At 40.0% G+C, this 23,746-nt stretch overlaps 1 protein-coding gene across 20 annotated transcripts in view; it reads left to right on the top strand.

Moving 5' to 3' along the window:
• The window catches only part of ATG7 (autophagy related 7), a 244,616-nt gene that overhangs the window by 25,772 nt on the left and 195,098 nt on the right, over positions 1-23,746 (top strand). For all 20 annotated transcript variants that reach the window (XR_012011559.1, XR_012011558.1, XR_012011563.1 and 17 more), the window contains 8 exons: positions 1,111-1,228; positions 3,042-3,119; positions 6,011-6,127; positions 7,408-7,557; positions 13,901-13,989; positions 15,606-15,727; positions 20,123-20,213; positions 20,971-21,115. Coding sequence is in view for 14 of the 20 variants with exons in the window: in XM_072785118.1 (XP_072641219.1) it covers positions 1,111-1,228; positions 3,042-3,119; positions 6,011-6,127; positions 7,408-7,557; positions 13,901-13,989; positions 15,606-15,727; positions 20,123-20,213; positions 20,971-21,115 (910 nt within the window). In the remaining 6 variants the exon portion in view is untranslated. The remainder of the gene's footprint in view (positions 1-1,110; positions 1,229-3,041; positions 3,120-6,010; positions 6,128-7,407; positions 7,558-13,900; positions 13,990-15,605; positions 15,728-20,122; positions 20,214-20,970; positions 21,116-23,746) is intronic.

The raw sequence follows: 23,746 nt of genomic DNA, 5'->3' as shown, positions 1-23,746 counted from the left end.
ACACAAATTAATCATTTCAGGGAAGAGACCAGATGTTTCCACATCTGAGTTTGTATTCAGAATTAACTCATCTTCTGCTCCCCTGATTTTGATTACTCTGTATCATGTCACATGATAGATTGGCAGGTAGCCCGGGTATGACATTATCTGGGTGACTCAGACAACCACTAGGAGTTTGCTCTGCAGTGGCTCTGTGTGGAGCCTGTTTGGGTGGGGTGAGGTCTGGAGACATGTTCCTTGCCCTCAGGGAGCTTACTGTCCTCTAGTTGAGTGTGTATGATGGTCAGTCTTTAAGACACATTAAAATGTGGTGCTTGGGATGCCTGGATGGCACAGTCAGTTTAGCGGTTATGCCTCTGCCTTCAGCTCAGGTCTTGACCCCTAGGGTCCTGGAATTGAGCCCTGCATTGAGCTCCCTGCTCAGTGGGAGCCTGCTTCTCCCTCTCCCTCTGCCTGCCACTCCTGCTTATGTTTTCTCTTTCTGTCTGTCAAATAAATAAAATCTTTAAAAAATAAAGTAAAATAAAATAAAATAAAATAATAAAATAAAATGTGATGCTCATTTTCCTCTGCCGGCCATAACCAGAGAAATGGGAGGGGCTTCCTGGAAGGGGAGGGTTTAGAGCAGGGCCTTGAAGCCTGAGAATGTCTGAGTGGGAAGTAGACAGCTCAGTACCTTCAGTACCTTGGAGTCTGCTAGTTCTGGCTTTAGAATACTGCTCTGCCTTTATGTGACCTTAGGCCAGTTACTTAAGCTTTTAACTGGGAGAAAGAGCTGTTAGGAAAATTCAACACTTGTATAGTTCTTGGCACAGTAGAACTTCAATAATTGATGTTTCCCTTTCAGGTTAAAGATGGAAAGAGTAAAAACTAGGTAATGAACTTATATTTGAGGGTGGAGTGGTGGGCAGTGGAAGAGAGATAAGGGCAAAGGAATATACAGGCTTTTTTCATGCATATAATGCCTATTTTTTTAGTTCTTAAGCAAGGATATTCATCTTTTCCCAAAGAAACATGTGATTAATCTTTCTTTACCCTATAGACCACTGTCCTTTGTCTCCCACTGCTATCCTGGCTGTGCCTGCCTAACCATGTTTCTCCCCTGTCCAGGAGTGCTCCCACCCCAGCCCACTGCTGCCCGGCTGTTGGAACGCTCTTTAATACCAACACACTTGAGGCTTTCAAGGCCGCAGATAAGAAGCTACTTTTGGAGCAAGCAGCAGATGAGGTGAGCTGGGAAACGATGGGGTAGCATGGTAGGTCCAGTGTCTCTGATCACGTACATGGGTCTGGCATGGAAACAGGCATAGAGCAGGTACTTAAAGATAGCTGTGGGCTCTGGTTTATCTCAGAGAGTACTTGCAGCTTTCCCGTGTTGGCAGGAAGGTCAGGGAGAAGACCTTCAGGCTCTCAGCTGGGGATAGGCTGGAAAGTCCCGGCAGGGTAGTTGTAAAAAGCTTTGCTGCTGCTTTCAGTTAGCATTTGGAAGCAGCTTGACCCAGCCCTGAGAGTTCTGTTCCTGTGTCTGCATGCCTTTGTGTTCTCTGTTCTTTGTGCTTCCACTTTTAAGCACTGTAATGCTATCAGAAGTAATTGTAGAGTCTCTCTAGGATCTTTCGGGCTCCATCTAAACTACTCCATCTGATTTACAAGGTCCCTGTGGCCTGGCCTCTTTGGCCTTTCTCCCCTGTCATTCTTGCCCTTACCTTCTCTGACCCCATCACAATAAATCACTTACAATTCCTTTCCCTACTTTTGTTCTCACCCCTGTCCTTGGGATATAATATTCTCTCTGCCAAGAGTGTCTTTCCCTTACTTCTTCACATCTGAGTGTTAGGAATTAAAATAGGAGAACAGTTTATTCCTATCCTCTCTAACCTACTTAATCAAGTGGTCTTCACACTAGTCTTAAAATAGAAAAGAGTCTTATTTATGTAGATGCCATGGTCAGAGAAGGAAATCTTCTCCCTTTGGTCCTGAGGAAGGCATCCTTTACATCCCTTGAGATGGGTATAGCTTGTGATACAGGTGATGATGGTGGTTTTCCTTGGCCTGCAGCTTCACTGCTTCTAGGCTCCTGCTCTGGCTGCACATTTCAAAGCCTGTCTCCAAAGAGTGGGTCAGGTTCTCATCCATCATCAAAAATCACAGATTGTTCCCCACAGAAATCCCACCCCTTGCCCTGGGGCTCAGTCTTTACCTCCGTCGACACTCCCCAGCAGTTTCCACACCCTTAGTTTCTCAGAAGTGGGGACCTGCTCTTCTCTGGTCCAGCTCCTCCAAGGTTATTATGTCGATGGCAGGAACTTCTCTTCCACTCAGTGGCTCCTATTGGTGCAACTGTTTGCCTTGCTTAGTGACAGAGTTTAGCAGCTAATTTCAGCTGCTGAAACATCTTGTGATCAGCAGCTACAAACCATACCAGCTCTGCTTCTGGTCGCAATACTTGCTGAGTATGCATAAACTCATCATTCTCTTTCCTTCATGTCTCAGGGCAAGATAATTCCTCTTCTAGAAATCTCCTACATCTAGTTCAGATCACTGCCTCCTAGAATCCCTCCTTTGCTCCTTGCCCTTCCACCTGCTCAGCCCAGTTTGGTGGCAGATCCACCGAATTCCAGGAATTCCATATCCCTTTGAGGTAGCATGTCCTAACTGGTGGTGCACTCGGACATTTATGCCTATCTCCCTCACCAAATCCAAAGCTTCTTGAGGGTAGAGACTGTGTCTTTTATTCTGTAATCCTGATGTGCCTGGTAGCTAGTAGGCAGTAAACATTTGTTGGGGGAAATAAGGAAGGCATGCTTGCCTCCTTGGATGCTGAGACTGACAAAAAGGAGGGTTATTGGGTTTTTTCAATTTTTCAGCGGCCACAGGGAGTGTGGCCAGAGTGAGGTAACAACCTACTTTACTGCCTGGGTTAAGTGGTGCTGGGCTTGGAGGAAAGAAGAGCTCGAAGCTTTTTGCCTCTGTGCTTCACTTGAGAGCGAAGTTCAGAGATGCCTGAGAACCTGCCTTGACACTTCTCTTTCTTATGACAGATATGGGAAGCCATAAAATCAGGCGCTGCTCTTGAAAACCCTGTCCTCCTCAACAAGTTCCTCCTCTTGACATTTGCAGTAAGTAAATGGACTCTTGGGTACATTTAGACTGCTGAAATGCACTGGCCAAGTCCAGGCTGCCAATAGGACGCTGTGCTCTTTTCACTGAAGCTACTACCTGGTATAATTGAAGTCAGAGCTGTTCAAGAAACACTCATTTGATAAGTGGCCCCATAGTGCTGGCACTTAACACCAGTGCAAAACTAATTCATTCTTACTGACCATACTGATCATAATCACATGGTTTGTGTAACATGGTGACCCATGTCTTGTCATTCAGGACACAATAAAGTCAGCTTCAGGGAGTAGTGGTTCTTTGTTGCTAATGTCTTTTTTCAGTACAATCCTGTGGAGCTCAGTTTCTGGGTCCATCAACATAAGGAAAAGGTGACATCTTGGGGATCATGGCTATCCCCCAACAGCTTCTGGACTAGAGGAGTTCACACTACATAGTTTGTCTGTACAGCTGTGTTTCTTTTTAAGAATGAAAAATGTTTTGTGTAAGTGTAACATCTGTTGCCTAGGGAAGTAGAGGGAAGGACCTGGTCTCTATGATGGGCAGTGTGGGAAAATGTAAGGGTGGATTATAGAGATATCAGCCACATACACACCTGTGTATGTATATGTTTGTATGTCTGTGTATATATCTGCCCAAGACAAAGGAGAGAATGATAAAAATCATACTGAAGGCCATGCCAAAGGGTGGCTATTATATAAGGAGCACATTACCTAACGTGTTATAATGCTTTCTGTGTAATAGCGAGAGAGAGAGAAAAATGTTTAAATTCAAAAAAAAAATTGTTTAAATTCTTCATGAGATTATTGGCTGCAATTTGGCATTAATAATTTGCTTGTAAATTTGAGCAATTTTGTAGATCTGCTACTAAGAGATAAGTAGTGCTAATTAAGGATTTCTGGGTTTGTTACTTTAATATCGATATATTTTCTGTACCAAAGAATTCTCAGTAATAGAATCTGACAATTTGTGTTTAATGAGAAAAATAACATTAGCTCTTACTTAAAGTTTTAAGGCATTTCCTAGAGTTAGTATGTGTGTTGGCCCTGCTGCCCTTTTCACTGATCATTCTTACCTTGCCTTTAAAAAAAAAAAAATTAAAAGTCTCTATCTTTTAAAATCTTCAAACACAAAGGGCTTTATGTTTAATTTAATCGAGGTCCTTTGTATCCTGAAAAGAATTCTAAGAAATTCAAGCCTTTTGACTTTTGAAGATGATCTGATAAAGCTTCTTAGAAATTGTGAAGTTTTTCATCTTGAATTGTTTAACCTTTGACTAAAGATCAGTTATGACAAATCATTTAAGTATAAAGAAGAGAGAATAATCTCTGGAGATGTTTTTACTTTCCTTTCTACTGTTTTTAGGACTCAAAGGAACAGGCACTTCATTCATTTCAATTTTGTATTTTGTTTTGCTGCTGTCAAAAGGGAATTTGTTCTTAGTTGATCGATTAATGGCAGAATTAGAAACTGGAAACTATAATTACTAGACTTCCTCATCCAGACACACGTTTATATATACATTTATATTCAAAAAGTTATCTAGTACAATTTCATTTATATGAAAAGCCCAGAATAGACAAATCCATAGAGGCATGAAATAGGTGACTGGTTCCAAGGGGGGGGGAGAAGAGAGAATGGGGAGCTCTGTGGATGGGTTTTTCTAACTAATAAATTGACAGAGGTGGGAGGGGCTCTGCTATTAGAGTTTCTTTTTGGGGCATTGAAAATGTTTTGCAGTTGAGTGGTGGTACAACCTTGTCAATATACCAGAAAACCACCCAGTTCTACACTTGAACATGGTAAATTTTCTGGTATGTGAGTTTTATTTCAATAAAAAGTCATCAAACAACTACCTATTCTTTATTCTTAGCAAGATTCAAGAAGCAATATTGATTAGCCAATAAATAGACTGATGGAGAAGCTGCCAACTGCCCATATAACTATGAGATCCCACCATAGGAGTGACTTAGGCCACAAAGGCTGCAAGAATCCAGAGGCAAGAGCATCCAGCCTGAGTGGGAAGTTTTCAAGATCAGCTTCATGAGTCATTGTCTCTGCCTTGCATCCCTTGGTGGAGGAGTGGTCAGATACATCCCTGAAGATGTAATCTCATGTCACTGATGTTCCTTTGTTCTCAGAACCTCTTCTGTGACCTGTGGCATTAATCATGGACTCACTTTGTCTCTGCCTCTACAGCTGTCTAAGGGCTGGACTGGGTTTTACTTATCTTTTTGTCAGAGTGTCTAATGTATTGCTTTGTACATAGCAAGTGCTTAATAGTTGCTGATCCAAATTTCACCAACGAGGCATTTCTGAAAGCATCATTTTACTATCCCAGGCATATGTAGGTTATGGATAGCACAGCTTCTTCAATAACATGCTCAATGCATTTGATTATAAAGAGTGGTAACCATGTTTGGTGGTTGAGCCTCCCCAGATGGATTATTGAATATGGATGATTGGTACCATGAACAGAGTAAATTTCAGAAACAGAATCTTGCCCCCTTCTCCACCACTCAGTATTTTTGTTTTATTGAGTTCTTCTCCCCCTCTGAGCTTTAGTTTTCTGTCCATTAAAAGGGATAATAGTTACTTCCAGGAGTGGTTTTGTATATTAAACAAGGATGATGATCATTGTCAACACTTTCTGTTAGCAAGTGGCTGATATGTTTATCATGAGATATTCGTGTGTGGTGTGTAGGAATACTTTAAGAGAAATTCTGTATTCTATCATGAGGTCTATAGAAGATGAGACTTTCTGACCAGCTGATCATATCTTTTGTGCATCAGTGTGTCTGTCTACATGGCAGTGGGGAATTACATTAATAGTTGCATTTCAATTTAATCATTGGTGCTACTCTGATATCCTCTGTCATATTCTTTCTTCTAGGATCTAAAGAAGTACCACTTCTACTACTGGTTTTGCTTCCCTGCTCTCTGCCTTCCAGAGAGTATACCCCTCATCCAGGGTCCAGTGGGCTTGGATCAAAGGTTTTCGCCAAAACAGGTATCAACAAATAAAACAAAATGCAGCAAAAATTGGACTTAACACACTTGAGTACTTTAGTTCATTCTAAAGACAGATAGGCACTTGCTGAATGAAGAGATGGTCACTGTGGAATCCTCCATACATGGTACTAGGAGCAGACTTATTCACAACATGTGAATAAAATCATATTTTATTCAATTTAATCATATTGTAAAATCATATTGAAAGAGTAGTGAGTGATATTTTTTCAGATTTTCAGTGACATTTGGTGAAAAGCTAAGCTGGTGGGGAGGAGTTATAGGAATATGTTGTTAAGTCTGCAAGAATTTGCCAAAATGTGGTTTTCACTTTCACTGTGAGGATCCTAAGGCAGTATACTTTGGAAAGAGTCTTTGAAACCAAACAAAAGACATTCTACCACCCTCACACCATGTTGTGGAACATCAGGAATGGCACATGCAGAGCTAGTCTTTGTGGTCTACGAAAGACAATAAGGTCATCAGAGATGATCCTGAGAAGAGCAGTGAAAATAATCAGGCCAGTAGAACACAGATCCTAAACCAAAGAATTCTGATTGCTATTGAGGCAAGGATTGTGGTCATGTCAAGATGATCTGAAAATCATGAAGCACGTCAATCACTAAACCATGAATTCTAACACCAGGGAAAAGCCCTTATTGATGAAAAAATAGTAATAAGTTTGTTTAGAACAAATTGAAGGTTGTTTTGTGGAACTAATTTCCCAAGAAATATAAGTGGAGGAAAAGGACTATGCCATAGGACTGACTGCTGATGGATACAGTGTTTCTTTTAGGAACGACATAAATACTGTAAAATTATTGCATTGATGGTTGGGTAATCATATGAACATGCTAAAAACAGCTGAATTATGCACTTTACGTCGGTGAATTGTATAGTAAGTGAGGTATGTGTCAATAATGCTGTTATTTTATGGAAAGGTTCAGGGTAAAATTCATCAGTGGTGGATTCAGTCCTCGGTTTTTAAAGGAGCTCTCTCTACATCTTTGTGATTAGCATCTTAGGGAACGACCATACTGCACCATAAAATGTCCCCTCGTGCCCCTGTCTAAGACACACCACCGTGCACATGGAAAATGCTACACAGAAGTGAAGGGGTATTATTTGAAGTACTTATATGTTCATTTGTTGCAGAAGAATAACAGGGGTATGCTCAGTCATTTCTAGTCTCCTGCCTTTAAAGTGCCTTTTATGTTAATTTTAAGCTCAGAAGTAGATATGTAATTGTCTGGAGAATAACTCAATGTTTCCTGTTCTTAGATTCAAGCCCTTGAGCATGCATATGATGATCTTTGTCAAACAGAAGGAGTCCCAGCGCTACCATACTTCTTAATCAAGTATGATGAGAACATGGTACTGGTTTCCCTGCTTAAACACTACAGTGATTTCTTCCAAGACCAAAGGACAAAGGTCAGAGAAACTCTGAGTTTCATTTTATTAGCCCTAAAAAAATCTGATGTTCATGTCGTACGTAGTAAGACCACTGCAAAATTCAGACTCACTTAGATTTCTTTAGTCCTCCAAAGAATGTGGTGGAACATTCTGTATCTTCATCCTCTCCCACCCTTGTTCCCAAATCAGCTTCTCCTCCAGATTTTCCTAGCTCTGTTACACCTCAGAGTAATTTTGGGTTCCCTACTTCCTATTTGTGATAAAGTTATTTCTGTTTTCCTTTCTGATATTTTAACTTATTTTATATTTTAACTTATTTCCAGAGTTACCAGAGTCTCTTTTTAATTGTAGAACTTAGCGTAGTACTGTTACACTCGTTATCAACATCCTTTCTGATAGAGACATCAAATTTTTGACATTTAGTTTTCTCATAATTTCATCACTATTCAAAGCCTCCCTGTGCATCAAATTACTGCCTTCCCCCCACTTATCTTGAATTATCTCCTTAGAAAGGATTCCTAGATAGTTACTTAGTGAAAGGGTTTGAATACTTAAAGGTTTACCGTCAATGGTACACCGGTAAATGTTTGACAGCTGACTCTCAGGTAGGGCAAAACCCTGATTGTATAGTGTTTGCTTCTTTCCGTGGTGCTGCTACTCCCACTGTGGCCAATTTCAAGCTACTAATGTGAAGTCACAGAACATGGAGATGGCAAGAGATGGTAACGGTTGACTCTTCCAAGTCTGCCTGCACCAGCTCTGGCACACCACTGCTTATCTGTCACAGCTCTAGCACACAAACCATGCCAGTTCTTGGTCCTGCCAGCTGTGCCCCCTTACCAGCTCTGGAATGTTGTACATTTTACATATTTGCATCAGTTAAAAATGGGCCTTGTTAACGTTCTTATTTCCCCTCAGGGAAATAACGATTCTGCTGAGTAGTCACAGTGGCAACTGCGTCACTAACAACAATTACTTGTCCTTCAAGCCAGTGCTTGTGATTCCATCAAAAACAGCCCATATCACTATTCCGTTGCCAGTCTTTTTGGAAAGCTTGCTTGAGTCTTTTGCTTTCTGCAGAGCAGTTACTGAAGATTGGATGTTTGGGAAACATTTTGTAATTTTAACAACATTAGCGTTTAATTCTAGGGTTTTAAAATCTTTGGACAAGAACGATAGCAAAGGAACAGCAATTGATATGCTATTAGCGGGCTCTTTCTTCACTTAGCAAGCTCCACGTCTTGGCAGCCATCTGTGACATTGCTGTGCATTAGATACTTGGATTTTTGTCCTTTTCTTTTAAAACCTGTAATCGCCTTTGCGCATTTCCTGTTATATCAAGTGTTTGAGTAATAGATGGCCATTTGTCAGATAAACGTGTTTACTGAAGTTACTCAAGTTGACAATTTTGCCCTTTTCTCTCTTACACTGTACTTTCTCGGCAAATAGCTGGGTGGACCATAGCCAGAGCATGACTGAGCTACTTCAACGAATTGCATGCTCTCAGCCAAGTAGAAAGGAGCATTTATTTCAACAACCTTCTGAACAAATGTTTTTTTTTTTTTTCCAATTACATTTTGCTTCTTTCTACTGATTTGTATTACAAAAGGAAATGATTTGCCCAACTTCACACAATGATTGTGTGACAAAGCCAGTTGGAGAACACAGAACTCCTGGCCCATGATGATTTCTGACTGTCACTACCACCAATAAAAAAAATCTATTTACCCAAAGAGTTAAGCTGGCTTACCTACTATTGTGCTGACTAATTTCTACAGTAATTGACGTTCCTGATTTGGTTCCAAAAGCACTTAAACATTTTGGAATAACTTTTGAATCATCAAAGAAATATTAAATAATGTTCAGCCTAAATGTCAAATGGATTCTGTAATTTTCCTGTCTGGATGTTTGCTTTTTGTACTCATGCATGCCTCATGTGGGTAGGAGAGTTGCTTTGTTTATTTATTTTTTTAAAGATTTTATTTATTCATTTATGAGAGACACAGATAGAGAGGCAGAGAAGCAGGCTCCATGCAAGGATCCCGGTGAGGAACTGGATCCCAGGACTCCAGGATCACGCCCTGGGCCGAAGGCAGGCACTAAACCACTGAGCCACTCAGGGACCCCTAGGAGAGTTACTTTAAAGCATTTCCAAGTCGACCTCCCTTTGTGGGTGATAGATTCTCTCCAGCAGTTCATTCCTGTGCTGTAGCTCATCTTAGGTCAGGTTGCTCTAAGAAACCTGTTCCTGGTTTTTGCTGCTCAGAAAAAGTTTTTTTTGTTTGTTTTTTTTTTGTTTTTTTATCACCTTCTTATCTCATTGTTTTTGTATTTAGTGTCAGAAATATGCTCATTCTTTGAAATTAGGCACCCACTTATAGTACCTTATATGATATTCTTGTTTCTTTCTTTTTTTTTTTTTTAAGATTTTATTTATTTATTCATGAGAGAGAGAGAGAGAGAGAGAGAGAGAGAGGCAGAGACACAGGCAGAGGGAGAAGCAGGCTCCATGCAGGGAGCCCGATGTTGGACTTGATCCCGGATCTCCAGGATCAGGCCCTGGGCTGAAGGTAGCGCTAAACCGCTGAGCCACCAGGCTACCCTGTTTCTATGATTAAAATTCACTTAGTCCCAAATCTGCATTTACAGATGATAAAACCCAAGTGTAGAAAATATTTGATAAACTGGAACTTATTCCTTCTTTTCTCTGCCAGTTAGGAAAAAGGAACATTGAGACTGAGGGTACATCTATACTATGTAACAGTAACAGATTGAACCTGCAGGGACTACAGTAGAACTTATCTACATGGCTGTTAGTGTTAGCATTTGTTGAGTGTTTGCCTTGTTTCCAGTCTGAGTCCGGGCAGAGTTCTCCAAGGAGGAGAAACCTAAGGCATAGAGAACTAGTATGAGAGTAAGTAACTTAGGGCATCTGCTAAGAGTCCATATCTACTGAGTCACATTTGAAAATTGAAACTCAGAATCTCAATGCAAACAGGATTTTCTGGATTGATATTATCTAGATTCTTCCTAAATAAAAGTTGAGTAGCCTTTAGATACCCAGTAAGATGAGCCTAATAAGTCTGTGTTGCCTTATAACATATGTAGGATTTTATTTCTCTTTAATGTTCTATAAAGTTTTATAATTCTGGAGGTAAAAGGAATCTTTTGAGATGAAATTATACAACCCATGGGGCACCTGGGTGGCTCAGTGGTTGAGCATCTGCCTTTGGCTCAGGGGGTGAGCAGGGAGCCTGCTTCTCCCTCTGCCTATGTCTCTGCCTCTCTCTCCTTATCTCTCATGAATAAATAAATAAAATCTTTAAAAAGAAAGAAAGGAAGGGAACGAGGGAGGGAGATACAACTTGTTGTATCCTTTTTTTATAGGTGAGGACAGAATTTCCCCCCACCATCAGTTTTCCTCCCTACGTTAGTATGCTTGCCTACTCACCCCCAAGGTCTGAAAATCAGTCAGTGGTAGAATTAGAACACATGCCTTCTGACCTCTAGCTGATGCTTTTTCCACCACATCAGGTCATTTTCTTCTTCTAAGCTGTTTTAAATGTTCCAGAAATAGAATGCCAGTCTCTCCCTTCTCCCTCTTTTCTTGCTGGATAATAGAGTTGTAAATGTCTTTGATGAATTTTTAAAAATGTGAAGTCGAAGGAGTGATTACTTTTAAATGTAGTTTGTCCAGTAGATGCTGTCTGTCATGACTGTCATGACTGAAAGAAAGGAACAAAGCTGAAAGGTATCCCAGGTGGTGGTGGTGGCCAATGGGACCAGAACAACTCAAGGGAGAAAGGGAGACAGCTTCTGCATTCAGAGGGAGCCTTAGGGGGAGTGCCTAATTCTTTGAGTTCTCTCGCTTCTCAGAGCAAATCCCTTGAGATTAAACTGTCACATTCTCACCCAGCAGGAGAATCCTAGTGTTAAAATGTCACTGAAGGGAGAACCTGTACTGTTGAGAAGGGAAAGGGGAGGAAAAGGAGCTAGCCAAGATGCTGCACCATGGCTTTATATGTGAGCTTCAGATCTCTGTTGGTCAGCCATCACTTCCTTCCCTCCAGCTGCCCCCCAGGATCCCTGCCCAAAGATAAGGTGTAAGGGGTAGAGCTTTCCAGATAGTGGGACCTAGAGAAATGGCCAATTCTGTCATTTTTTCAGCACTGTTTGCTTAGTATCCAGTACTGTGCCAGGCACCAAGGATGGAAAGATGCATATGTTAGACATTGCTCGAGCCCTCACAGAAGCCAGCAAAGAAACAGATACGAAAGGCATCCTCCATTCTGAAATGAATTTTTCCTTTTTTTAAAAGATTTTATTTATTAATGAGAAATAGAGAGAGGGGCAGAGACATAGGCAGAGGGAGATGCAGGCTCCCCATGGGGAGCGTGATGCGGAATTCGATCCCAGGATCCTGGGTTCACAACCTGAGCTGAAGGCAGACGCTTAACCACTGAGCCACCCAGACATCCCTAAATTGCATTTTTCCTCACATTATTATTTTTCTAAAGTCAGGAATTGCTTGCAGTTGTTGCATATATTTAATGGTGTTTACTCTTTTTTTTTCTGGTTGGAGAGTGCATTTTATAGTCTGTGGTGCCTTTGAATCAAGAAAATACCAAGGTTCAACAAATAATCAGTTACCATAGGAAAAATAAAGGACAAAATATAGTATGCAGATCACCTGGGTCCTTGTTAAAATGCAGATTTGGATCTAGCAGGGCTGGAGACCAGAAGTCTGAGATTCTGCATTTCTGACAAATTCCCATGTGATGCTACTGTTGCATGAACTGCATTTTACAGAGAATGGAAAGACATAGAACCAATCCAGATTTTCTAAGGTAATGAAAGTGGCCCCACAGACTTTTTATTCTTTTGTCTACAAAAGAGAAATAACCTTCTCTAGTGGTTTTCAGAGTATGCGTGTGGACTGGTCCAAGTGCACCAGAATTACTTAGGCACTTTATACAGATACAGATAGCTAGCCTCACCACTGGAGATTTGGAGGCACTAATAATGAAGCAGCACTACACATGTACAGGGCTTTTCATGTCAGTACTATATCCTGTAATCCTCATTACAGCCCTGTGAGGTAGGTGCACCCTTTGATTCAGGTTTAAAAAGCTGAGGCCTGGAGTGCCTGGGTTCCTCAATCAGTTAAGTGTCCTCCTCTTGATTTCAGCTCAGGTCCTGATCTCAGGGTCATGAGATTGAGCAGTCTGTCAGGCTCTGTGCTCAGCGGGAAGTCTACTTGAGGTCCTTTCTCCCTCTGCCCCCCCTCACCTCTTAAAAAAAGGCGGGGGGGGGGTTGGGGGGAAGCTGATGTCTAAAGAATTTGACTGATTTGCCCTAGGCTACTCACATAGTTAGGGGCAGTACTCAGAATAATAGTTTCTGCAAACTCTGTTTTTAAAAGCTTCCTGGATGCTGGTGTTTCATCTCCCATGGAAAAGGAAATCTCGGATAAAGATGTTCTGTGTTTCCTGAAAGGATGGTTATATATTTGAATCTGTATTGAATTAAGTATGAATCCGTCAGTTTGCATTAAAGGCATGAAATACACCTAGACAAAGAGCTTCAATGTTAGGAATAAGAAAATTTCACATAGAGAATGTAGCAAAAAAAGAATATCCTTGGAATAATACAATAATTATCTGATAAGAGTAAAATTCATTTTCAGAAATATTTATTGAGCACAGATGAAGGCTAATTAATTGTCCTTCAATAGGAAATAGAAAAAAGTTATGGTGCACCAGTACAATGGAATGCCCTTCAGCCACTACTGACAGTGGTTGTAGAATGACATTTATTGGTGTGGAAAGCTTGCAATAGAATAAGAGATAATAAAACAATATTTATAACATGATGTCATTTTTGCTTAGTAGTAAAAATTCCTTCCTGCCTTCCTTCCTTCCTTCCTTCCTTCCTTCCTTCCTTCCTTCCTCCCTCCCTCCCTCCCTCCTTCCTTCCCTCCCTCCCTCCCTGCCTCCGTCCCTCCGTTGAGCAGTATAGTAAATAAGTGGAATTGTTTGGGCTCGTCTCATTCTTATAGAACTAACTGGAACTAGAGTAATCAAAATTCTTCCCTCTAAATATATCTAGTTCCTACTATGCTGGGCCTACTATAAGGTGTGGGAGAGTGCAGAGAAGAATTTGACAGCCCCTCTATCTAGAAGTTCAGCAGTCTGGTGTGTGATCCTTTTGCTTTCTTCTCTTCCCTCTAGCCCTTCATCAAATGTCTGATTGTTAATGCTTTTGCAGAATAGCATTAAAGGGAAGAAGAAGTCTTAGCAGTGTCTATACTGTGAACCTAACATGATACTTGACTCACTCAGAAAATCTTTTCTGTTCACAGATAACAATTGGTGTATATGATCCCTGTAACTTAGCGCAGCACCCCGGATGGCCTTTGAGGAATCTTTTGGTCCTAGCAGCTCACCGATGGTATTTACATGTGTGTGTCTGTGTCTGTCTGTCTCTGTCGATCTGTTTTTGACATTGTGTTTGCCTCTGCCTGTGTCTCTTTTTTCCCATATGCATTTTTTCATTTCTGGCATAGAAACCAGATAATAAATCAATCCATCAGTCCAGTTTCCATCAGTGGTGAGCCCCTAAGCAGGTATGTTACAGAGCTGCAGACTCTGACCATATTGCACTAAAGACATTTCAGAGTAGGGCAGGGTGAGCAGCAGAGGTTCCAAGCTGGAAACTCTCCAGCCCCTTCCTCCAGACGTCTGGGTCACTCTCAGATAGGATTTTCCTTTGCTACTGTCTTCCTTTTCTCCTAGCCCTAAAATAATGAAAACAGGGTATCTAAGAGGTCAGTATACATTTGAAAAGATGCTCAACATCATTAGTCATCATGGACATAAAATATAATGAGTTTCTACTCAGTAATAGAGATACTGAGGTACCATGCTGAGATACTACTATATGCCTACCAAATGACTTGAAAAAGATGACAGTACCAAGCATTGTCAAAAGATGTGACTCTCACATCTCATTCACATCACAAAGATGTGAATCTCTCCTGCAGACTGCTTGAAAAGTGGCAGCATCCACTAGAGTTAAAACTATGTATGGCTCAATGATTTTTTTTCACAGGTAGATAGTGCACAGAAATGTGCATTCATATACAAGCAAAACATACATGCAGGGATATTTATAGCAGCATTTTTCTTTATAATCAAACACTGGGAATAACCCAGATGATGTCCCTCAACATGAAATGGTTAATAAATTGTGACACAGTCACTGCAACAGAATGGGATGTTATCGTAAATCTGAGTGAACTGCTAATGCACGTGTCAACATGGATGCCATAATTTTGAGTCAAGGTAAGCTAGACCTTAAAAGAATACACACACTAGATTCTTTCCGTGTAAAGATCAGAACAGGCAAAACCCAGGAATGGACTTAGACATTAGAGTAGCAGTTACTCTTGAGGGAGGTAGCCAATGACTGGGAGAAGGCATGAGATAAGCTCTTTTATTTTAGGACTTGTGTACTTATCTTCCTATCTGTTTGACTTACATAAAAATGCTTTAAAAAAATGAAGATAGCTAAATTATAGATTGTCCCTAGAGGGGGAATGATTGCACTTGGTTATCCAGATAGTGTGTCTGTAGAGCACACATGGCTTGCTAACTACTCCTGACTGAGGAGCTGTTTCATAGAATGTGAGTTCAGAAGGGGAGAAGGGGGAACCAGGAGAACCTATGTGTGTCTTAGAGGTTCTTTTTAATGTCCTGTAAGCTTTATTTCCCCTGCACTTAAGATGCATTTGTCAGAATTATTTATTTGCAATGTGATTGTCATCTAAAATTCACTTAGAAAGAAATCAGCCAATTCATTGTTCAGTCTCTAAACATTTAGATAAAGGAAAACATGTGGATGTGTTCAGAATCAGAGGTTAAGGCCATGCCCCAAGAGTGTCAGGGAGGCATAATTAACAATGAATTGAATACTCTCCAACTGGCTTTGCTGAAGCTCTTATGTGAGCTCTTTCTTTTCCTTCCTTTAAAAAAATGAATTAATTAAAATCTGGGGCCTGACATCAGGAGTAGCTGTTTCCAGTCTGTTGAAGTCCTCTGCTTCCGGGACCGCACCATGCAGGGAATGAGAGACATTGCCCACAGCATCATCTTCGAAGTGAAGCTTCCAGAAATGGCATTTAGCCCAGGTAATTTGCAGGTCTTTGAGAATGCATATAATTATCATATATCAGAAACCGAAGCAAGCTTAACTTTCATCCCTTCACAATGGCAGCAGAAGGTAGAAAAAAGTACAGCTTCTACCTTTTTGCCCATGGGAACACCTCCCTTGAACAGAGGGCACACACTGCTATTCAGAAAGGAACAAAGGCAGAGAATGTCCTCAGGAAATTTCCTCCAGACCTTTTTTTTCTTTCATTCTTGAGGATTCTTTTCCCCCTTAGTTTTTGTTTCACATAAAATCTTTATTCCTGACCTTTCTTACGGGAAGAACAAAGTATTAATACATTTACGTATTCATTTGTTATATAAAATTATGTGTGATCCTGCTGTCCATGTAGCAAACCAGTCAGCAGAAGTGCCATTTCTCCTTTCACGTTTAGTATTCTTCTTTAGATCCAGGGTGGTAGACGGTAGCTGTTAGGAAACTTTAACTCACAGATATTTTACAGGTGTGTGTGTGTGTGTGTGTGTGTACACATACATTTATGTATTTATATGCATGTTACAAAGATAGAATACATACTCAAATTTGAGTAAAATAAAGATAATAATACCCACCTCATGGAGTCTCCCTTAGGACGAATATGTGTCTTATGTAAAAGAACACTAAGTCTGGCATATTATAGGTATTTAATAGATGCTAATTTATGTTAATTTCCTATCTTACACAAAGCCCAGCACTCTCCAAAATGATCTCAGATTTCTGTGACTTACATGCTTTCCAGGGTACCTTTATACACGTTATTTAATTTGCTCTTTACCACCTCTGCATTGTTCCAAGGCGCATTGCTTTCTTTCTTCTGGGGGTTGTGTGTCTCAGAGAGAGACAGACAGAGAGAGAGAGAGAGAGAGAGTGTGTGTGTGTGTGTGTGTTGGGGAGGGCAGTGTTATCACCTCCTCTGAGATGTCTTCTAGAGTGAAGTCAGAAGGTTTCAGGATTGACTCTGAGGGCATTTTATTGGTGATTCTTTGCCACAGCACTGATAAATGTCTTAAATAGATCTCTGGGAAAGGTTGATGATGGATTCAGCTTGGTTAGGCAAAGAAAGGCTACAGGTTTTAAGTTGAGAGCCCTAAGAAATCCTCTGCTTCTCTGCTGTCTTTAGATACAGGCATTTGATTTAGCACCCTCTTCTGGCACATTCTAAAATAGCTTCCATATGCTGTTAACTGAGGTACCATACCTGTGTGTACTAAACCAACAACTGTAGATAGTTCTAGGGGAATGGGTGAGTTAACTAACAATGTGTGCCTGGTCTGTGCCTGACAAACCACCAGGTGCCTTCCACACTACTCAATCCTGCCAGCTATCCTATAGAGTAGGGACTTTTGTTTTCCATTTTTATGATAAAGTCTTCATATGATTCTTCCTCCACAATCCCAGCAATCTTGCTGATGTTTGGTGAAGCTAGCAAAGCCCAGAAACATTGCACATCTCCTTTTGAAAACTATATTTTCGGGCAGCCCTGGTGGCTCAGCAGTTTCGTACCGCCTTCGGCCCAGGGTATGATCCTGGAGACCCGGGATCGAGTCTCAAGTCAGGCTCCCTGCATGGACCCTGCTTCTCCCTCTGCCTGTGTCTCTGCCCCTCTGTGTGTGTGTGTGTGTGTGTCTCATGAATAAATAAATAAATCTTAAAAAAAAAGGAAAGTATGTTTTCTATCATCCAATAATGCCTTCGATACAGCTTCTTTATGCTTGATGTTGAGTGTAGATCATTTACTTTAGAAAAGGCAAATTTTCTTTCTTTTTTTGTGTACATTAATGTTTTCCCTCATAGCTCTAAATAAAACTTTATTTTTTATTTTTCTTAAAAGACTAATTTATTTATTTGACAGAGAGAGAGAGCATGAGAGTGGCAGGCAGAGGGAGAGGGAGAAGCTCTCCCCGCTCTGCGGAGAGCCCAATGTGGGGCTTGGTCCCAGGATCCTGAGATCATGACCTGAGCTGAAGGCAGATGCTTAACCAACTGAGCCACCCAGGCGCCCCTCTAAATAAAGCTGAATAAAACTTTGTAAAGAGTTATTCTATATCATAGTGTGAACTGAAGGTTGTTGATGATAGTATTTTTTATTATTTTGAAGACAACCCATAGTTGCAATGGCAGTGACATAAAAGTATAATTTTAATCATCCTTTGCTCCTTGTGGCACAGTCAAGTCCACTGTCCATTGTTGATACAAAAAGTGTCCTGGCAGCCAGCTGAAGAAGGCAACTGTCTCTGCTGAGAGTGGGAGATTCTTCATTTTAATTCCTGTCCTTCATGTTTTCCTCCTGCTTGTTTAGCTTTTCTCCTAAAAATATTTTTCTATTAATTTGGGGCATGTCTTATGGATGTAGTTGATACAGAGGCAGACAAGATGTACTAAACAGTATTGATAGATTAAATATATATCTTTTTCATTATTAAGCTTAAAGTATATCTAATTTTATTTATTTTTATATCTTAAAGTATATCTAATTAGATAATATAGAAATGGCTATAGCCATTTCTATAGCCATATAGAAATGGCTATAAGGTTTTGATTACAGAGATGTTTTCATTTGAAATGAATTTTTTTTTTTTTTTTTTTGTCCTATGACTTCTTATCTGTAACAAGAGAAAACTTAGGCCAGAGTTATTAGTTACAGTACTAGACTGTGGTTCTGAAATCTTCAAGGTTTTGGCTATATATTGGAAGCATTTTTAAAATTTAATGTAAGAATAGTTAAGGAAAACAAACAAAATATGAATTTAGTAACATGTCTGAATTCCTTTTCCCAGAAAAAAAGAATTTTGAATTCTTGACTTAAGAACTCATCTATTTTTTTTAAGATTTTATTTGTTTATTCATGAGAAACACAGAAAGAGAGGAGGCAGAGACACAGGCAGAGGGAAAAGCAGGCTCCCTGCAGGGAGCCTGCTGCAGGACTCAATCTCAGGACCCTAGGATCCTCCCTGAGCCATAGGCAGACACTCAACCATTGAGCCATCCAGGTGCCCCAAGAACTCATCTATTATATACGTTTTAATTTTTTATTACATTAAAAAACAAAAAACCCACATCAGAGTGCCTGAGTTAAAGTGGGAAGGGATATTTGTTTTCTGGCTCCTTGCTACGAATGATATTTCCAGCCACAGGGAAACCCAACTAGCTTTTGAGGATAATTGGTTCCAATGTTTTCCATCGGTCATCTTATCCCAGAAAGGAAAGATTGTGTTAAGGAAATCTATACCTTGTAGGTCCCATAATTACATTGAACAATACTGTTTTTAAAAACAAAGGTCAAAAGCTAGAAGATTCCCAAGGAAAGAAAATAGAAGTGTTGACAGCAATCTAAAAGTAGGAGAAAGGCCAAAGAACACCAACATACAAATTAGAAACATATGATTCTTCCCAGTAGTCCTATACATTTTTAAGTCAGGGAGTTTCTGTTCCTTCACAGACTGTTACTTAAGGCAGACATTGGAGGGGATGCTAGCAGCATGGGTTATCCTCCTGATAAGGAGTTGAGGCTTTATTATGAATTTCAGGTATTTGATGAGAAAGGGAGAGTGACAGAGGTCCTAAGATGTGAGGAGTATAAGAAAGTGAGTGGCTGCCATTAACAGGTCTCCACCAAGGAATTCAGGTCACTGTTAAGGTGAGAAAGTAGCAGGAGTATTCTAGAAAGCAAGTGAGACACTTAAGAGGACTTCGTAATAGTAGACTAGAGCAGCCACGGGACCCTTATCCTCTTAGATCAGACTTTGAGAATTGGAATTGGAAGTTCAGAGGCACCCATAGCAGAGATTAAAAGAAGTTAGTGGAGAAGAGAGAAGTCAAGGAAGGGGAAAGTCTGAATGGATAAGGATATACTTAAAGGAGAGGACAGCTTAATAGAGGGACAGGCTAGGTGTGCAGTGACCGTGTTGAAAGACTGAGCAGCAGGACATGGTAAGGATGAGGAACAGAAAGGATGTACTGAACACAAAGCTTCAAAGCCTGGTGGGAACTTCAGTGGAAAGTGCAGTCATTCTGGCTGGTCTTCCCTGGATAGAGAGCCCCCCAAAGATACCTATCCCAGATAGGATGGTCTATTTTGGTGCGTAACTTCTGGGAACTGCAGAAGTTGACTCAACTCAGGCCAGAGTTGAGGGCTATTTCAGAAGCACCTTTACATGAAAACCATGCTCAGGTCTGGTGGTCTCTCAGCAAGGGTATGGCTAGTTGAGGAAGATGGCGAGCAACTGCAGCAAGTATGCGCAAATTCAGATCCTGGAGCCTCTGTGAGAAAGAAGTGAACTGAAAACTTACTAATGTGTCGGCCATCTTGCTACTTGACTTGCTCATTTTTTATTCTTTCCTCCTTCATTCAACTCACTATTGTATTTGCCTTAAGATTGTCCCAAGGCGGTCGGATGGGAAAAAAACCAGAAAGGCGGCATGGGACCGAGGATGGTGAACCTCAGTGAATGTATGGACCCTAAAAGGTATAGTTTGGAAGCTGTTTTCTCCAGTGGGGCTGTTTGTCACCAAACACACAGCAGGTTCTGTCAGGCGAACCGCATCACTGAGTTCAGTGCAGGGGATACCATTCACATTGATGAGTGTTACTCCACTGACTCTTGATTGAAGCGTGTTAGTGCGAATTAATATCCTGATGGAGATTTTGAAGGATGCACAATTCATCTGCTCTCTACACATTATAAATTTTGTTCTTGCTTTGAGCTGAGACTCTCGAACCTAGTTACACCAATACCTACTTTTAGTCCTTTATTCATGGCCCTTTAATTTAGTCCATTGGCCTACATTGAAGGACATTGTAAGAATATTTCATGGAAACCAACGTTGTATTGAAGGGATGATATAAGTGCACCCTTTTTTGAGGGGACATATTTCTTGCTTTTCAGTATTAGGGAAAACTTTCCTCTTAAGTTGCTGGTGTCTTTTTTATTTATAGATATAATAACTCCTATAAGTGGTCATGTTTGCATTTTTACTTTGGCTGCTAGGGGCTCAGTATCAAATTTGTGGCCTATCACTAGCAATTGCAGTGGTCTACAGTGGCACACATGTTGTGTCATTTCTCCTCCCTATTGCCCTAAAGCTTCATCTTATTTTCCCTTTGATCCCATTTTGCTCAGGATTTGTTCTTCATTTTCTTATAGAGATGCTTTCTATCTTTTTAGGGTAAGATGGGGGCATAAATGAGTGACTGAATGAATAAATAATTCTGTCATTTTCTAGGTTAGCTGAGTCATCAGTGGATCTAAATCTCAAATTGATGTGTTGGAGATTGGTCCCTACTTTGGACTTAGAGAAGGTTGTGTCTGTCAAGTGTCTGTTGCTTGGAGCCGGCACATTGGGTTGTAATGTAGCTAGGACATTGATGGTAAGTTTGTGGGGGCCAAATGGTACCTCCAAAGCTGTGTATACCAGTTTGCTTCCTACCTCCCAGATTCCCCTTTTCCTCTTTTTCTCACTCCCTTCCTTCTCCCCTCCCTCTCTCCCTTCCTTTTTTTAATTTATTTTTTAATTTTTTTAAAATTTTTATTTATTTATGATAGTCACACAGAGAGAGAGAGAGGCAGAGACACAGGCAGAGGGAGAAGCAGGCTCTATGCACTGGGAGCCCGACGTGGGATTCGATCTCGGGTCTCCAGGATCGCGCCCCGGGCCAAAGGCAGGCGCCAAACCACGGCGCCACCCAGGGATCCCATCTCCCTTCCTTTTTTATCTCAGTTATCTTTTTAACTAAAAAAGAAACTCATACTTTTATTGTAAAGTAGAAACAGAAAGTCTTTCTCCACCTTCATCTCAAGTCCCATTTCCCAAAATTAAACAGACTTCCTAGATGAGTAAACAGTAAAGCACTCCCTGAAGTTTTCATAGGCAGATACAAATATAGAGAGGGACCTTTGTCATCTTTGCTGTCATTTGTTTATTTGTATTTATAAAAATTGGATCATGGCATACTGTCTGTAACAGGTTTTTATTCTTCATAGAAAAGTAATTGTGGTTCTCTATGTGTTCTGTATTATGTATATGTAGTATTTTGTTGTATGACCATGTCCTCAATTTTTTTCAATTTCAGCATATTTTTGAGATGCTGCTGAAATGAATATTTTTATATCTTTACATATGTATGTGATTATTTCTTTAGGGAAAAAAAAAAGCCCCAGTAGAAATTATTATGTTAGAGAGAATGTATTGTGTGTGTGTGTGTGTGTGTGTGTATGCACACACACTATGTATATATAAGTTTTTTTTCAAGCTAAGTTACCTTCCAAAAACATTTTACTAGCCTGTACTTTTAGAACCATGTACAAAACAGAGCTTTTTAATTTGTTTCTTTTATTAGTGAGAGTATATCTTTAATTTTATTTCCTTTGTGAATATTATTTATTTTATTCATCTAAATTTTAAAATATATTGACACAAAATACATATAATACTCTCTTAGCATCTTTTAAAACTCTGTCTTTTTAAAAAATCTTTCCTCACTCCCAAGGTTGCATGTTTACGTTTTCTCCTTTTTCCTATTATTCAGACTTTCCAGAGAGGATTGTCTGTCTTATCAGTCTTTTTGGAGGACTCAGTCCTTGATTTATTTATTAGTTTTATAGTTTTTGTTTTTGTTTTGTTTTGTTTTGCTTTCAGATTCATTAATATCTGTTTTTATCTTCATTAATATCTTCCTCTTTTTGTGAAATTTATTTTGTGTTCTTTTTCTGGCTTCCAGAATTAGGTGTTTAGGTTTTCTTAGCATTATTGAGAATTATAAAGTCATTGGAAATCTACCATAGAAAATTTGTAAAGTGTAAAAGTTATAAAGCAGAAAAAGAAGACACCCATTTTCTTACCACTTTTTCACTTATTTCCTTTAATGTTTGTTAAATATATATTTAAAAATCTTATTTGATTTATATAATGCCCTTCACTTTTATTTATTAACATTGTAAACACTTTCTCATGTAATTAAAAATAATGCCTGTAAAGCGTTTTTAATGTCTATAGAATATGCTTTTTTTAAAAAAAATTATTTATTTATTCATGAGAGACACAGAGAGAGAGAGAGAGAGAGAGGCAGAGACATAGGCAGAGGGAGAAGCAGGCTCCATGCAGAGAGCCTAATACGGAACTTGATCCAGGGACTCCAGGATCACGCCCTGGGCTGAAGGCAGGTGCTACACCACTGAGCCACTCAGGGATCCCCTAGAATATGCTTTCTTATATGATGAAATGTAATGTTCTAAGATACTCCTCTTATGGTAAGCATTAACATTGTTTCCAGTATTTTACAACTGCAAATTATGTTGTGGAACATTTTTGTTAATATTTCAAATTGCTTCCTAGGGTAGATTGCTGGAAGTATTTACTGAGGTTAGATTGCTGCAAATAGGCCAAAAGATATGAACATTTGAAAGATTCTAGAAACATATTGCCAAATTGCTTTCCAGAAAAATTATATCAGTTTATATTCTCATCCAGTACAATAGCTTTTCATCACCACATCCTCACCAGCATTGACTATTACAGTTTTCTTTAATCTTAGCTATTTAAACTGTGTTAGCATTCCAGGAAGCCAAAAGATGAGTGTGAATGCCCCCCTGGATGTGGCTAACCCAAGGCCTGTTTGTAATTTACTTGGCTTTCTTTCCATTGCCCAGCATCTTCCTAGACTGCCTTCCACTCAGCATTGCTTTAAGGGATGTAAAAATACTTCAGAAATAAATGTGTCGGGGATCCTTGGGTGGCTCAGTGGTTTAGTGCCACCTTCAGCCCAGGGTGTGATCCTGGAGACCCAGGATGGAGTCCCCCATCAGGCTCCCTGCATGGAGCCTCTTCACCCTCTGCCTGTGTCTCTGCCTCTCCCTCTCTCCCTCTCTCTCTCTCTCTCTCTCTCTCTCTGTGTGTGTGTGTGTGTCTTTCATGAATAAATAAAGAAAATCTTAAAAAAAGAAAAAAGAAATAAATGTGTCCAAATCAAGCACAAGTGACTTTTGGATTTTCTGTGTCTTTT

Source organism: Canis lupus, chromosome 19, assembly GCF_048164855.1.
Source record: "Canis lupus baileyi chromosome 19, mCanLup2.hap1, whole genome shotgun sequence".
In the NCBI taxonomy this organism is placed as follows: domain Eukaryota; kingdom Metazoa; phylum Chordata; class Mammalia; order Carnivora; family Canidae; genus Canis; species Canis lupus.
This window is presented reverse-complemented; position numbering and strand designations above follow the sequence as displayed.